The sequence below is a fragment of the Motacilla alba genome, chromosome 2 (genome assembly GCF_015832195.1).
Source record: "Motacilla alba alba isolate MOTALB_02 chromosome 2, Motacilla_alba_V1.0_pri, whole genome shotgun sequence".
In the NCBI taxonomy this organism is placed as follows: Eukaryota; Metazoa; Chordata; class Aves; order Passeriformes; family Motacillidae; genus Motacilla; species Motacilla alba.
The window spans coordinates 142,848,869-142,865,426 of NC_052017.1; the positions used below are offsets into that span (position 1 = coordinate 142,848,869).

The window sequence follows — 16,558 nt, forward strand, 5'->3', positions numbered from 1 at the left end:
AATTATTTCCAGTGCAGTGTGTGTGCAGAACAAAAGCTGTGCACAGCAGAGCTTAGACATGCATACATATGTATACATTGTTGATGTATATATATATATATATAAAAAAATTCTTACTCATTTAAATATGAATGACAACTTTCTGTTAGTGGAAGCAGGGAACATGTTGAAGCCTCGTGTCACGTGCCTGAGAGGCACATGTGTGTCAGCACATGGACAAACCCAACACTGCCAGAGATTTTGTGTGCATCACACTGAAGCAGAGTTTTAAGCAGCTTTCAAGGCAGCTGATATTATAGCTTGCACAAGGGGTGACTTATTAAGCTACAGCATTACTGAAAATTGTGGAAATATATGTGGATATATATCTATATATATAGTTAGTAAACTGAAAGAGAACATTTATTTGTAATGTCTGAGATGCTCCAACCAGAGATAATAACACCCAGCAAAGAAGACCCTGGTATTGTGCCAGCAAATAGATAAATTTTACAATTTTGAAAGACATCAGAAGGTGCTGGGATAGAGGAATTCTTTTGAAATACAATTCATATACCAAACTAAAATAAAGGAGCAGCCTGCAGTGGGTGGGAATGACTAAGAGGGGGTTCAGGCATTGTTTAGTGACTCATCTTAGTCACAGTTTTAGTCAGCAGCAGTCAGGAATGGCAAACTCTTCAGGAGAAAAAAAGCAAAGCACTTTGCAAGGGACCTTATATGTTGGCTGTACTCTAGGGAGCTTTCCTTCCTAAAAGCTAAAAGTGAAGGTGGCTTGATGTAAAGTTCCAAAGCCTGTAGCAACTTGGCAGTGACTTACTTGCCCTCTGGCTGCTGTAGCCAGCTTTATAAACAAACTTTCTTCTACTGATATGTTGATCTTCTGTCTTGTGACCATTAATCCCCCAAATTAATGGCAACAAAAAAAGACTGTCAGGAAAGAGTATTTTAAGCACATTTTTCAACCTTTTCCAGTTTCCTTTGCCTTTCTTTTATGCTAGAAGACAGAGCCCATACCAGATAATTGATTTTTATCTCTACCAACTAACTGGGAAGAAAAAATTATCTGTAAGTTTTCAAGGAGTTCTAAAGGTATTTCAAAGATTGACTTCAAATAGGAGCTGCTGCTGGATTTTGAGTTCTTTGATGCTTCAAGATATTTAATGCTACTACAATAAGAGCTTGGCAAAAAACTGTGGTAGTTATTCAGAGCTGATTTTTTTATGCTGCTCCGCAGGCAAATGTCACATCTCTAAGCCTAGCTCAGAATAGCAGCAGCTAATCTTTACATTTTAGATAACATCATTCTGGTTATTTATGATCCCATTTTAACATGAAATACTTTTCTTTCATCATGAGTGGACTACCAAAATGACACTGTCAGCTCAGAAAAAAAGGAGTGATATGAGATTTGAAAATAGAAAATATTAAGAAGATGTTTTACTAAGTTCTTATATTTGCTAAAACTAAAAGAATTGTAGGGTTTAGTTTAAAGTTTGTGGTTTGATTTTCTGAAGAAATATTCCTGGCTTTAAATCCTAAAGTGTCCATATTTTCCTGCCCTGATATGTACCTTTAAGAAACACCTCTAATTGCAATAGCTAGTGAAGAAAAAACAGATGTATTACACAGAAATCCTAACTTTATGTCCTCTGCATGCTGCACTCTGCAACCACTCTGCAGACAATTGTCACATGCAATTAAATTAAACCCAATCAGATGGTACCACACACCCTTTTCTCAAATGTAATTCTAAACTTTGGGTGCCAAATATGGCATTAATTTTAAATCACAATGGATAAAAAATAGTTAATTATTCAAAAATTGATCATCCATAAATATTATCTTACAAAAATAATCTTTTTCAGTAAATCAATCTAGAATAAGACAAGTTTTAAGCTATTCTACTTCAAATAACTTTTCCAGCTTGTGAGATGGGAAGACGTGCTGAAGGACAGCTTTATTGGACTTAATGTGCTCCCCAATTCACACTTCAGAAGAGTTTTGGTTTTTTTTGTTTTTTGGGTTTTTTTTTAATGTGGTTTGAATAGAACTTTTATATATATTAAGCTGACAACTATGCAGAAATGTTAACTCTATAATAAAAATTAAACAATTCAATGAAATGTTCCTGGACTCTGCCCTTGGATGCTGTTAAATTGATAGACTGGCCTTATGAATCATTAGTGAGAACATGCAGAACTTAGCACATCTCAGGGACCATTTCAAAGGGTAGTTCTAGTGTAGCCATCCTGCTTTATGGAACCAGAAAGGTCAATAAAATGGAAAATAACTTGTGCTCTGCTTACAGGCCTCTGGGCTGGAAAACACTCTTAAACATCTCAGATCAGGCTTTTGTTGAAGACAGACATTTACACTCAGGATTGGGATCCTGAGGAGTGTTGCTTGGCTTCAGCCTAAGTCGTACTTCACCTAAACTTGTCTAATGTTGTTTTTATCACTACTTTGGCTGATTCCCAAGCCTGACATTTTTACCTTGACATATGTTAATAATCATTGGGACTACTATAAGACTTATCCCAAATTTGAGTTGATCAGTTCTTATTTGTTCCATATTATTCCTAAGTGGACTTTATGTCGTGATGAAGACAGGTCACAATTCATTAATTTCCATCAAATTTAAATCTGCGCCTTGTGCAGAACGCATTTCATGCCTTGCTTCCCCTACTCACTCATTCCCATTACCCCAAAAAGAAGCTAAACAGGAAAATTAATAGAGTATTTAGGTGTTGGCTTCTTTTTGCTCTCATGTGGAAGGAATGGAGGCTCTGACTTCTGGGACAGCTTAGAAAGTTATTGTAATAAAGTGTATAATATTGTCTTATTCATCAGAGCATCATTAGTCTCTTTCTACCTGATTCCAGGAGGATTGAGAAATGCTGGAGTTTATCACCCTAATGGTCTTGAGAGGAAAATCTTTAGGCAAGTCAACAATGTCTGAAGGCAACTGTGGTTGGTGCTTTCTTCAGAACAGTGTGCCCCTTGCTTTTTGTGATTAGAAACTGCCTCAACTCAGCATGTTGGGCATCCAGAGCTTGAGAGCCAGAAACACTGTGGAGAAAACACCCTGCTTTAGCTGTTTTTTTCGTCAATGCATTTTTTTTTATTTTAAATCTAAATTTGCCATAGTTCTCTCTCCCTTGCATTGTGTATGTATTCCTGAAATACCCAGTTTCTTAATTCCTCCTCAGGATGTCAATCCTAAAGCTCTGAGGCCCCTAAATCTTGTTTAAGATCTAGATCCATGTGAACGGATTCTTGCGAGTGGTCCATGACACAGATGAGTAAGTACTGCTGCTTAACCCAAATTTTCCTAATTTCCTTGAGTCTGTTGTTTTTTCTCTATAAACAGAATAAGCTATTTCACAGTAGTTTCATTATTTATTGGGTTTCATTCACTTTCTATATTTTGGGTTTATGCCTACTTAAGTGCACTGAAGCTGTCAGGTGCCTCCAGAACTGCACACATGTCTAAAATAACGGTGTCCTGTTTGCTCCTTCAAATCAAAAATGCAATATAATTTTAGTATTGCTGGATAGAATATTGCACCTGTTCTTTAAAAATGCTAGACAGTGTCAGATATGAGCTTTTGTTAATCAGATTCTGCATATGGTTTATTAAATTGGGAAAGGTTATGTGCTCAAGAGGGTTAAAAGGCAGGTGGTATTTTAAAAGTAATTGTTGTCACATCTTGTAATTGTGAGGGACAAAGGGAAAGGTTGAAGAAAATGTTTGCATTACCTGTTGACCATGATAAAATACAGCTAAAAGGAACATTGCCATCAGTAGTAAAGATGCCTCCTTTGTACCCAGGAAGTCTGTGCTGGAAAAAACCAAACAATCAACAAAGTAAAATACAGTTATTTATTTGTCAGTGTTGTAATTGTTCAGAAGTTTCATTTCATAAGTGGTAATTTTTGTTGTTCATTAAAAAGAAATCCACTGGATTTGAAAATTTAATTGAGCAGTAATTAGTTCAAGAGAACAGGAGTGTAATTGGAGAGCTCCCTGTTTGGAGACACATGTTAAGTAGCTAAATTGTAGCCTACAGGAGGTACACAGGAGGTGATGAGCTTTCACTTTCAAATGTGATATGCAAGCTGTGTGTCAGTCAGTCTCTTCCTGGGAGCTTGGTGACAGCCCCTGTGGGGTGCAGGAGATGACATCGTGGGGGGGAAAGGTTGAGGTGGAGCTGACAAAAGGAAACTTCCAGGCAGTGAAAGTAAAAGCCCAGGAATAAAGCTAGAGATAAAGGATGAACTCCAAGGCAGGAGCTGAAATGAAACATCCCCATATCGTGAGAAGGGTTCGGAGATGACAGGGTTAGAGCATGGATTAAAAAAGGATCAAAAAAATGGCAAATAGAAGCTAGGACTTGTTTTACTGAGCTACAAAGAGGAGACCAGAGAAGCTTGTGATAAGGGAGGTAAAGGGAGCCCTTGCAGACCACAGGGAAGCAGAGAAGATGAGCCAAGCAGGTACTGGTTGTATGAAATCTGCTGTATGAAATCACTGAGGAGCTGTGTATGCAGCACAAAGAAAGTTTAAAATAAAATGGGTTAATTCAGTAACAGGGGATTCCAAATATTGAGAGAAATTACGGTTATGTGGAAACATTAATATAAACTGAAGAAAGTATCTTTGTATGCCAGGGTTTTTTAAAAAAACATGTTTCTCAGGGAACAGACAAAAGAGGTTGGGGAAATGGTAGAGCCAAACTTACAGTAAAGCAAATGAGAGAAAAAAAAAATTGGAATTAAATTGAACAGGGATACTTTTCAATTATTTTGTTAATGGGAGATGAGAAAAGGAAGTTGTTATGTGGTGATAAAACCTTGAAATTTTGAAAAAAAAAATAAAGGAGTAAATGAGGACCAGAAATTGGATGAGATTTTGGGACAAACTTTACTCTGCCTTGAGATCGAAGAACAATGCAAAGTCCAGATACTGGATCTGTTTTCCATAGTAATTTTTAAAAAAGTATGGGATGCTATTTGTCAGAGGACTCCTATGATAGAGAAATTAGAGAAAGAAAGAGCAGAACTTGAAACTAAACCAGAAGGAAACTTTCTAGTGAGAGAGGTAACTGAACTGCCTTTGTGGTCTTAATGAATTTACTGTGCTGGAAATGTGCTGCTGTGGGATGAGTCACCAATACAGAGCAAGAACAAGCAGGAAGTCTTCTGCAAATATGCTGGAATTCAAATGTTACCTATTTTGAAGTTGCCCAAAATACAACCTCCAAATGAACACATTCCAAAAGGACCCCTTGTACACTGGCTAAAGGCAAGAGCCTTAAAGGCTTTAATTATCAACTCAGCTGTTATTGCATATTGTGGTGTTGTAGCTCTACCCACCATAGCTGGATGAGGTTTGTAAGGAGCTGCAAACCCTTTAATCCAAATGATTTATATAGCTAAAAAAAAAAAAAAATTAGGGCACGTAATCTTGAACTTCATTCTCCCTAATAACAGAGCTTCAGTTCATATCCTTGTTTTGAAAGTGGAGCATCTCAACTGATTTCCCCATGTCTTGGGCTGTTGGCTACTCAGGGAATACTCCTGCCTCTTTCTCACTCTTCTGTGATAAGAGTCATTAGAGAGTTTTATTGACAGGGAATAGAGGCTGCTCTGAATTCTTCAAGATTTTCTCATGAAAGGGATTCTTTGCCATGCCTGGTTAGGAACAATTATCATGATTTCTACTTCTAGTTGCTTAGCCAAAGTATTGCTTACTGCTGTTAGTCAGATCTGCTGGGGTCTGTTCTGGATATATGATTATCTGTACGATGATAACTAGCATTAGAAAAAGGAATTTCAGCCCAAATCTCTGGTACCCTGTTACTGTAGGAAGCAAGTAAGGAAAGCTATGCTTGCAGAGCCTTGTTATGCGTAAGGACTCAGCTGTTGGGAGAATTAATTGTACTGCAAATCCCTGCTTTTCTCTCACTTTAGGCATCTTAATCTGCATTTACAAGCACAAACAACTGCAATACTACCCTGGTCAAGTATCAAAGACTGAAGAAGTGTTTTTCTGAATGATTTAACTTACTGCTGCTCTAGATTTAGTTATTGCAACACTAATTGCATCTCTGACTCTGCAAATCATTGTGGTTCTTCTGCTGTCTTCAGTTCCTTTTCCTGGAAAAGAAACCTGGGAGGAGAAGGAGGAGGAGCATGTCCTTCAAGCACTCTCCTACAAAACAGGATCATGCCTGTGTTCCTTATATCTTTCACAAGTGCACATTATTTGCTTGGATTTTATTCTAAAAAAATCAATTGTTCAATCCTGTTTTCTTAAACTGAGGGGAATTTTTCAATTGGTATCTCTGGGGCTTTCAAGAATAGAAATGACCAAGGAGTGTGCATTGCAATGTATATTTTTAGTTGGCATCGATAGACTATAGAAGACATAAAAGACAAGCCCTTATCAATATTTAAATGCCCTCATGAAATGAGCATTTTAATAAAAAGGCTTGAGAAATAAACACATTATGAATCATTTTGAATTTGTCATTGCCTGTTGCAACCATCACTCCACATTTAATTATGGTGCTATCCAATACACCCATACTCTGGCAAGACTTGAACCACCACCTTAAGGAAAAGCAGTTCCTGGAGGGGGCTGTGAACACTTACTCTCCATTGTGGTGAAAGTTGTCATATTGCAGAAAAAGGGAAGCATAAATGGTCTCAGTCAGCAGAGAGTAGATGGCGATCATGATGAGAAGTACTGCCAGCTTCAGGACAGAGTTGAGACGAAGAAAGACTGCACAAGTCACCATTGCCAGCACACCAGTGAAGACAAAATACTGAACAGAAAACAGCACTGGTTAATTCTGGGCATCAGAGACAAACATCCATGTAAACAATCAAGTAACCAGAAATATGGGAAGATTATTTTGGATTTCAGTGCTCAGCTAAGCCCTTTTAGGGCCCAGGGCACTTCAAAAATAAGTGTTTTGCTAAAATAGAAGTGAAATAAAAAAAATCTCTATTTTTCATGATATCACCATGCCAGCAGAGATCATTTTCTGTGCCTTTATAGCATTTTCATTGCATTATAAGTGAAACAGCATCCTCTATAATTAAAAGAGCAAAGGGAGAGATGCTGCATGCAGTAGTTTGCTAGTGAAAAGTCTACTGGGAGAAAACAATTTATATTCCTTTGGAGTCTAAATTTCCACAAGACCCACAAAGTACTTTTTTGTATGGGAGATGGGAGAGTCATATTTCTACTTAAATTCTTCCCATGCTACTGGAGAGAGGATAAAGCCACATATTTACCCCTGTTTTTTTACTTTTTTTAAAAAAATTTTTATTATTGTAGGTCTAGCTTGGTTACATTACTATCTTAAAATGTGATGCCTGGAAGTTTTATTCATATCTTATTTTTTAATCTTTTCATTGTCTCATTTTTCTCAATGATTAGTCATCTGCCAAATGCAATCCATGCAGCTGATACTGGATAGAGAGAGACAATCATGGTCATGAACTGTTCAGACTTAAAATAGCAACATCAACACCCACAGTCCAAATGCAGTTTAAATTAACTCAAATCACACAGCTTTAGGAGCTGTGTGATCGTATTCATTTTTCTGGGTACAGCTTTTCTTTAGTACAGTTTCTCTGTAGGAAAGTCTGCATCCCTGCTGTTTAAAGCTTACTGCTGGCAGTATCATGACACTGCCATATGACTTTCTAAGCAACATACTTCTCTTATCTACACATGACCAACACATTGATTTTGTTGCCTGCTTGCTCATCTTAGGGAGGGTTTCTTTATTTTTTTTCCTCCAAAACCAATCTTAAAATCAGCATAGCAGTCTAACTACTCTCTTTGTCATGGAAGAAGTTTTGCTTTCCATTACATTTATATGAATTAGGTAGTGTGTTTTATTGCACTAGGTTCATTAAATCATTGCTGGGTGTGTTGCCAGCATAAAGGTTCAGCACAATGTTCAAAGGTTAAATTTTATTTGTAATGCCCCATTAGATTTTGAGGTTAATTCCTTCTGTAGCCAGCCTCTGCTTTTTCTGTCAACATACAGAAATATTCCCTTCTTCACAGTGTTGAGCCCTTGACTCCACCACAAGGTAGTGGTTGCCATATGACCTTTGTGGATCCACACCTCAGATTCAAAAGTACCCTCAGCAATACCTCAGGACAGGAACAGATGTCCGTAAAAGAGGCAGAGGAATTGAACGTCTGGTTCTTCAGGGCTATTGGTTTGTCAAAATCACACCACAGCTGTGAAGAAATAAAACAAAATCAGGGCTATATTGTGCACTGGTGACTGATTGCTTGTCTGCCTGTCTGGGTTCAGGGCTGGGACTGGCTGACCTACTGCTCTGCATGCCAGCTCCCCACCTGGCACCAAGGGCTGAATAAATGGACAGTAAGAAGACATGCTGTGGAGGTGAAACGGAAAAGCTATTTGTGCTGCAGATATTCAGCATCTGAGTAGTCTCCCTATGCTCTCTTTCCAGAGTGGAAAGATGAGCTCCTCTGGGACTTCCGGAGGACTCACATTGGACTCTTCAGAATGATGTCTCAAAGTGTTTAGACTTTGCTATAAACTATAGAGAAAATTATTTAATTGGGAGCATAAAATCAGATTGAATGTGTGCCCTTTCTGCAAGCTGTTTTCATCTGCTATGGATAGTGTTATTCTTTTGGATATGAGACATCCAGTCTTCATTTTCATGGTATCACACAGACCTGGTTGTACCAAAACATGATGTGGTCCCAGAACAGCAATTGTGATGCTTAGAATGGAAGGGAATAAAAATTCACTCATGAAACTATGGTTATGATAATGTAATATTGCTTTTTGTTGTTATGACCTGCACTGATTTTAATGGTATTTCCAACCAAGAGCATTAGATCCAAAGAAACCAGCATTGCAGAGTTGGAATGCATTATGATCTTAAAATAAAGGAAAAAATCTTTAATTGATTTATGCTTTGACACTTAAAGCAGAGGGAGTCTCCTGTCATATATATTTATTAACTCTGGATGATTAGAATTGGTCATGTCATCAACCTGGGGTGTACAAGTTTGTTAAAGGTCTTTTTTACCCAATAGTTAAAGAATTTATTTAATGACGCCCAATGTCTTATAATTGAATTCCAATTAATTTTGAACTTGGCACTTTTTTGTTTGTTATTTTAGCCACTCTGCCATCTCTGCAGTGCAGGAGTTTTACCTGGCTGGCTGTGCACTCTTCCGTGACACCAGGCAATTAATGGTACCTTCTGAAAATTTATGAGGTGTAGAACACCTCTCTGCAGGGCAGAATGTCACAAGAACAAGTACAGGTGTTTTTTTAAGAGACTTTCAGGATCAGAAACTTAATTTTATATCAATAAGAATGCACTTAAGACTCAAAAGACTCATTTGACCCCCTGGTGAAACCAAAGCTTTATGGCTCAGAAAGCATTTGAGTTTTAGACTCCTCCAGTTGGCTGCATTTGAACTCAGTGAACACATAAAGCTGCAAGGCTGAGATGCATTACCTGTTCTTGAATGCATGCAGGTCCCTCCTGAACAAACTATTATTATGGAAGATCTTTGACATATAAAATAATGAGACTATATTAATATTGTCATTTCCTATACAGATCAGGACTGAGTGACTCAAGTCATTGTCCAGCTAAATATATGACAATACATATGACTGTTTCCTGCTTTATATAAAACCACTGGTGTGACAGTAAAATGTAATTTTCTTTTGACTGTCTTTGGATTAGCCAACCCAGAAAATTGCAGAGGACAAATCTTAAAAAATAATGCACAAGAAATCAGGGGAAGTAACAAATTTGGTTTAGATAGTGTGTTAGATATTTTTTTTTAAGATCAAGACTAATTCTACCAAAATCTTTCCTGAAAGGTATTTGAAATACATGATTTTAAAACATAATTATAAAACACTGCTTAGTGATTTATATTGTAATGCACTGCTGTCCTTTTCTTCAGGAAGTTTTCAACCCAATTGAACTTCCTGACCCTTACTGTTCTTATATTTTTTCAGTAATGATAGAAATGCATTTTTCTTTCTCTGACTTACTCTCCTATCAGTGATACTTTTAATCTATTTGTGAGATATTTACCACATTCTTGGCTCAGACTTCAGCGCCTGTCTGACATTATAATCTGCCTAAATTATGCAAAGCTCTCTCATGTTGCTGAATACATCAGGATGATCAGGGCTCTACTGGAATTTTAAAAATTATTATTCTAGCAATTGTTTTATTTTTCTTAATAATCTAAATAATTGTAGAACTATAAGATGAGCTGAGAATTTATGAGAGGAAGAATTTAATATCCACAAGCATTTTTTGGATTGACAGTCTCTAAGTATTTCACCATGTCATAAAATTACAAATGGTCCTCAAAGAGTGGATATGTTGGACAGAAACTCGACAAAAGGTTTTAAAAATAGATGATACTCATGAAGGAGAAATAATTAGATATTTCAGGAATACATAGATCAAGCAATGGATTGAATTTCCTGAAGCTGTGATGCTTTGCCTTTTTAATGTTATCTAAATCACAGACAGCTTATAGATGTAGTTAGCAAGTCCTGTAGCAAGCTTAATAATTCATAAATCATCTTTTAGTATGCAATATTCTTTGGTTCCCTATAAGCTTACAATATTGATGATGGCTCCAAGAAAATTAATCAGAATGGATGCAAAGATAATGACATTCCTTGCCAAGTAGGTCTCATTAATCCAGCAGCAAGTTTTCCGGAGCATTAAGGGTAAACATTTGTAATCCTCTGCCGTAGTTATCAGCACGAGAGCAGAGTGCAGCATAATCAGGACAGAAAACTGAATGACCATTGGGATCACTCTGGGGAAAAAAAAAATAGAGAATCCAGAATTAAATCTCAGCACAATCGGTCAATAAATCAAGATAAAAGCTGGACTACATGTCTATGTAGAACTAGTTAAGGGAGTCAGGAGGGCTCATCACCTGTGTGGTTTTGGATACAATTAATCTCAGTGCGTAGTAATCTCTTAGGTTTGTGCAGATAGAAGCCAGTTTGAGATTCACATTAACTCATTCTCCAGTGGCTATACTTTGATCCTGGGTTATGGACACTGACAGAGGGTCATGCAAGATTAATTCCTTCAGTTTCCCACGGTACAGCAGTATTCTGCAACAGCTTTCTTGCTTTGGAAAGCCAAGTGGCTGTGATCGGATTTGGAACTGATAGCTTCTAACTATACCTCAGATATATATAGACAGTCTATATTTGCTGGTGTAGCCCACCAGTTCTGCTAACCTAGCCTGATCCAGCTCTGAACAAAACCAAATTCAGGCCTTCAGAAAGATTAGGATCAAACCTCTAGAGGTTCAGCCTGAGGACACTAAACATTAGTACTTAATTTGGACTACCAAACTCCACATGTAAGACCCATGTTATTGAATTAAGATACTATAAAGGGAGCATCTACACACCTAAGTATGGGATATAAACCTAAAATTGCTGAACAACCTGCTTATGTGCCTGAGAAATTGAGACCTTGTGTTTGTTCACAATAAATTTATAGGAAACAAATTTTTTTCCACTGTAGCTGTTCAATTGAAGACTGATGTGCTTGTCTCTTGCCTAAACCTGCTTGATTTAAAAACAAAACTGAAGGTGGCATAGTATGACCTCTGAGATGAACAGTCCCGTATCTGTGCTGAGATTTTGATGGGAGTATGCTGATAAGATCAAATACAATAAAATACATTGGCAAGGTTAGAGGAATGCGAACAAAAAACTGTAATAATTTTCTGTCCATGAACTCCTCCCAGAACTAGGACACCAGGCTTGGATCTCCCCTTCATTTCAGAAGAGGTTCAAGACCAATAGATTTTCTTTTACGGGATTCTCTTACTGCCAAGATCAAGTGAAAATTAAGAAGAGTTTTTGCCTTCCCTCTTTCTGATGTACAAATCAACTGATTTGAGCCAAAAGGAAAACTTATATAAAACAGAAGATGTAAGTTTTTAAAGTAATAGCAGTTTGAAATCTGTTTTTTTTTTTCCTTCACAAGAATAACCCAGTGAAAAACGGGCAGAAATAAGAGTATTTCAGCAGTCTACTCTAGTAAGACCTATTGTCCATGTGAGCATATAAATAGTTCATTGCAGGAAATTGATGAAACTCCTAGGTCTCTCAGATGGAGAAGATGAATCACTGCAAAGTTGGCAACATAATATAATGGTTTCATAAAGGACAATTATGGTAAAAGATATGGCATTAGTTTATCTCACTTAGAGTAATTTCCTCAACTCCATATTTCAGAAATGAAAACTATTGCAAAGATTTTTAAATTCACGTGCATATGCCCTGTCAGGGAAAAAAATGCATGAATAGATCAAACATTTATCTGACAGATATAAACTGAGATAAAATTCTCAAACTTCCATACCTATTAGACTTGAGATATAATTCCCTTCTTTAACACACAGACTAAGGTAAACTCTCTGGGAAACTTCCCAAAGAACCTTAGTAATATATGTTCTATGACAATTTAAATAGCATTTTCACCAAATTTTCAGAAACCAAAAGACTCAGCTCAAAAAATATTCACACACCTACTTAGGCAAACACAAAATTTCATCCTTGTTCAACAGAAATCTAAAGCATTCACCGAAAAACTCTCATATGTGTTTTTAGGAAATGGGTAAGTTACCAGGAGGACTGAATTATAGTTTGTTAGTGGTTTCATGGAGACTATTTCCATGGTTTTTCACCCTAGTATTTTACTTCTCTGATATTTACCAGAGGAGTAACTAATGAATATGCAGTTATTTCAAGGATTCTCTGAATTCAAATCCTGTCTAACTTTGTGATAGTTCAATCGCTCATGCCTTGAACTGCTTTTAGAACTGGAACTTAGGAAATTTGAACTTCCAGATTATTTTCTCATCCAATATGTTTAAGCATATTGAAACCTTCTCACTCAAAACCCCTATCCTGTTATTTTAGGGTTGCTCATCTGTTGACAGGCATGCTTTTTAAAAAACTGAAACCCACTTTTTGAAGCGGAGTATCAGAACATTAAAAAAAACAAGACCAAAATTTGTCTCCCTATGCCTTGACAGTGATCTTCAGCCCCTGACAGAACATAGGAATTGCCATAAAACACCCATATGTCTCCAAAGTTTCTCTCACAAAAGGGGTAGAAGTAAATATCTTTTCCCTAAATATCTTCCCAGGTTCCAGCAATCAACCTTCCAGGGCATTCTTGAAGACAAGGTCACATTTTTTTACAAACCTCTGCTGATCTTTTCTTGTAGGAATTTATTTAATCTTAATTTTTACCTATTTGTATTTGCAGCCTCTTTAACAGTCAGTGACAAAAAGGTCCTCAGGGAAAAACACAAGACTACTGGCAAGATGAGAAACTAGGAGGTGAGACAGCTTCAGGCAATGTGTTTGTGTGACTCCTTCCCCCTCACTCCAGTGGCACTAGACACCCTCACAGGAGTTAACAGAGATGAATCTGTGCAGGTAGAAAAAAATTATTTTTTTTGTTCTGGTTTTTTTTTTTTTTTTTTTAATCTGCTATGGCAGTGATTGATATAGCAGCAGAAATCTTTTTGGAAAACAGGTTCTGTTAATAAGATCCATAAATCTTCTTGTACATACTGAGGAAAAAAATAACAAACAAAAAAACCCCATCTACCAGAAGTGAAGAACTTTAAATGTGTACTGGGAGAAGAGCTCTTAAAAAGCAAACAAACTTAGTAGGGGCAATATAGCACATAAGGAACAACAGAAGGTCACATGCTACTCCAGGTACTTTGTCAGCTGGGAATTACAAAACATATGAGACAACGCTGCTACAGAATGGATTTGCCTGCCAGCATGTAACCCTCCCTTTGGTGTTCTCAGACAGCAACCCAGTAACTCACGTCTTCCAGAAATGATCCAAGAAATCTTGCTGCACTACTGTAACACAATAAATGTCTTATTTCTTGTACAAACAATGTATTTTCATAGTTACTCTGCTGTCAGCCATAAGTTAAGATTCATCTGAGTGCTAGAAACTACCTAAGAAATATGTTATTCTGGGCATTCTCTTTTAATGCTTGCTCTGTCAAAGACCAAATGGGACAAGAGAGTTGTTACAGTGGCAGTCCTGCTCTAGAAAACTGACCTCAGTCCTTGCACATACTCTTGTGATCTCATTATTAAATTGTAGACAATGATGCCAAATGATATGTTTGAGTCTGTGAAATGTAGACTCATCGATGTCAGATTTTCATCACCTTGATAGGAATATATTGCTTGGTCAGCCCCAAAGGAGAGCAAAGTGAAAACAGATCTACCAGATCACCTCCGTGCTTATTAATGGCCTGAGACTGCTTTTCCCAGCTGGGCAAATCACATTGTCAGCAGCAAAGCAAGCAGCACAATTCTCTTACAAAGCATTTATTAAACAAAACCGAGAGAGCCACTGATACCCAAGGTGATTATCAATCACTTAGCAAAGAGGCACAGCTATTGTTCTGGATCATGTTTCACCAGGACACACTGGAGCAAATTTTTGTAACTCAAAATTTCCACTTAACTTAGTGGTGGTTCTACTTGAAAACATAGCAATATAACATCAGTACATGCTGCTGTCTCACTTGAAAACATGTAGCTCTAGATATTGTGGTTAAAAAGTAGTTAGTATTGCAAAAAAAAAGTGAACAAATATTTCCAAACACTTCTGGGGAACGAGCAGATTTTATTGGTTCATTGCACATCAATCGTAAAAATGTCCCTAAGAGTGCTTCAGATATATAGAGACATATTTCTGTATTTACCTGGAAGAAGGGAGCAAGCTTTGGATAGCGGTGATAAAAACAAGAACAATAAATGCACACACCAAGTTTGATTTGAATACTTCATCCCGCATTTGAGAATACTAGAATAAAAAAAGAAACACACACAGAAAAGTAAATTAGCTGTTAACACATGAAGTAGTTTCATTAAGCCTGATGTATATAGGAGACATGGGAAAAGTTAGCACAATGCACCAATAAATCAATAAACCTGAATTTTGTTTGAAAATAAAACCCATGGAAGAAATTGTTAATAATCTGGTAAAATATTTTAACCGAGAGCAAAAATCTGTAATTTGCAATACAAAATTGTTCTGCTTTGTTCAAAATTATTTTCTTTAAAAATCCTGAGGTAGATACCAAGAGGTTGCGCTGCTGTGTAGAATACTAAACATTTAATTGCTTAATAAAATACTTAATAACCAGAGAAACCATGAATTTTCTTACATGAAGACAAACACTGGAGTCATCTGTGACTCTGCATGCATGATGGCACAGAGGTGTCTCCATGATGGCCAAATTAAGGCTGCTCTTCTATTTTTCTAATTTTTTTAAGAAAATGATGCAGTTAGAACATTCTGTGATTAATTGGGATGCTGGGATGCTGAAACTCTGTATCCTAACAAAGTCAGAGGCTGTGTGGAAACTTGGCAATATGGGCATTCTCCAAATGTAAAAGACTATTTGAGGTGCATTATTATAAAGATTTATTGAAAATATATTTTTCTCCAGCATATCAAACAACTGAGAATGCTATTAGATTCCTTTTTTAATGGAAAATCCCCAGAAATGGAGTAACAGACACATCAATAGACCACAGTGGATCATTTAAAGTGGAAATTTTAACCAAGTCCTCAGCTGTTATTTATCATTGCTAATTCAGTTAAACTGCAGCTGATGAAGATTAGTCCATAGGAATATATTTTTAATTCTCTATATCCTTTATGGATGCCACCAAAGTTTCTTTGTTTATAAGAAATCCTGCAAAGCCTTGTCCCAGTCATTTTTCTTGCTCTGAACAATAACTTCATTTTGTTTAAACCTTTGCTGTTTTAAAGGGGCTGAAAAAAAAAGTTATAAGAGTCATAGCAATATCAGATACCAGAATCTCTCTCCAGAAATTTGGAAATAGGGAAAACTGTTGTTATAACTGCCTAGAAATCATTATAACATAAAAAAAAATTAAGAAATGTGTCAAGAACATACACTGAGAGAGCCCAGCTTTGAACTTGATTTCATAGCTAATTTGCTCTTGAAGGGAGATCCTAGCTTAGACCTAGACTTAGACTTTCCCTACATGGACCTTTGGTTGGTACACAATCTCAGAATAAATGTCTGATCAAAACTGCCTCAAGCTCTGAGATGGAAAAAAGGTTTCACTTCCCTGCTCCCATTTGTCATGAGTAGGAGAAGGGGTTCATGTGCTGGGGTCCCCCATTTTGACTCCTCCTCTCCTGTGATTCTACCCTGTGTCTGCTGTTGGCAGTATCATTTTGGCGTGATTTTTGGCCACAGGTAATTTCACTTCATTTTGCTGCTGGAACCCCAGAGGCAGTGACCCTGATTTCATGTGCAAGGAAACAGAACTGCATCAGTCCGCATAAATAATGGACCAGGGCTTTTTTCAAATAGGGAAAAAGAAAGGTATGTTCCTTAAAATATAACATGAAATCCCAACTGTTCCATAGGGAAATTAAGGCA

General features: G+C 37.0%; 1 protein-coding gene across 2 annotated transcripts in view; it reads right to left on the minus strand.

The window, feature by feature from the left end:
* ADCY8 (adenylate cyclase 8) overlaps positions 1 to 16,558 on the minus strand; it is a 116,889-nt gene that overhangs the window by 14,683 nt on the left and 85,648 nt on the right. For both annotated transcript variants that reach the window (XM_038127809.1, XM_038127810.1), the window contains 5 exons: positions 14,840 to 14,940; positions 10,675 to 10,876; positions 8,180 to 8,269; positions 6,658 to 6,830; positions 3,761 to 3,842 (listed from right to left, as the gene is read on the minus strand). In XM_038127809.1, coding sequence (XP_037983737.1) covers positions 3,761 to 3,842; positions 6,658 to 6,830; positions 8,180 to 8,269; positions 10,675 to 10,876; positions 14,840 to 14,940 — 648 coding nt within the window. The remainder of the gene's footprint in view (positions 1 to 3,760; positions 3,843 to 6,657; positions 6,831 to 8,179; positions 8,270 to 10,674; positions 10,877 to 14,839; positions 14,941 to 16,558) is intronic.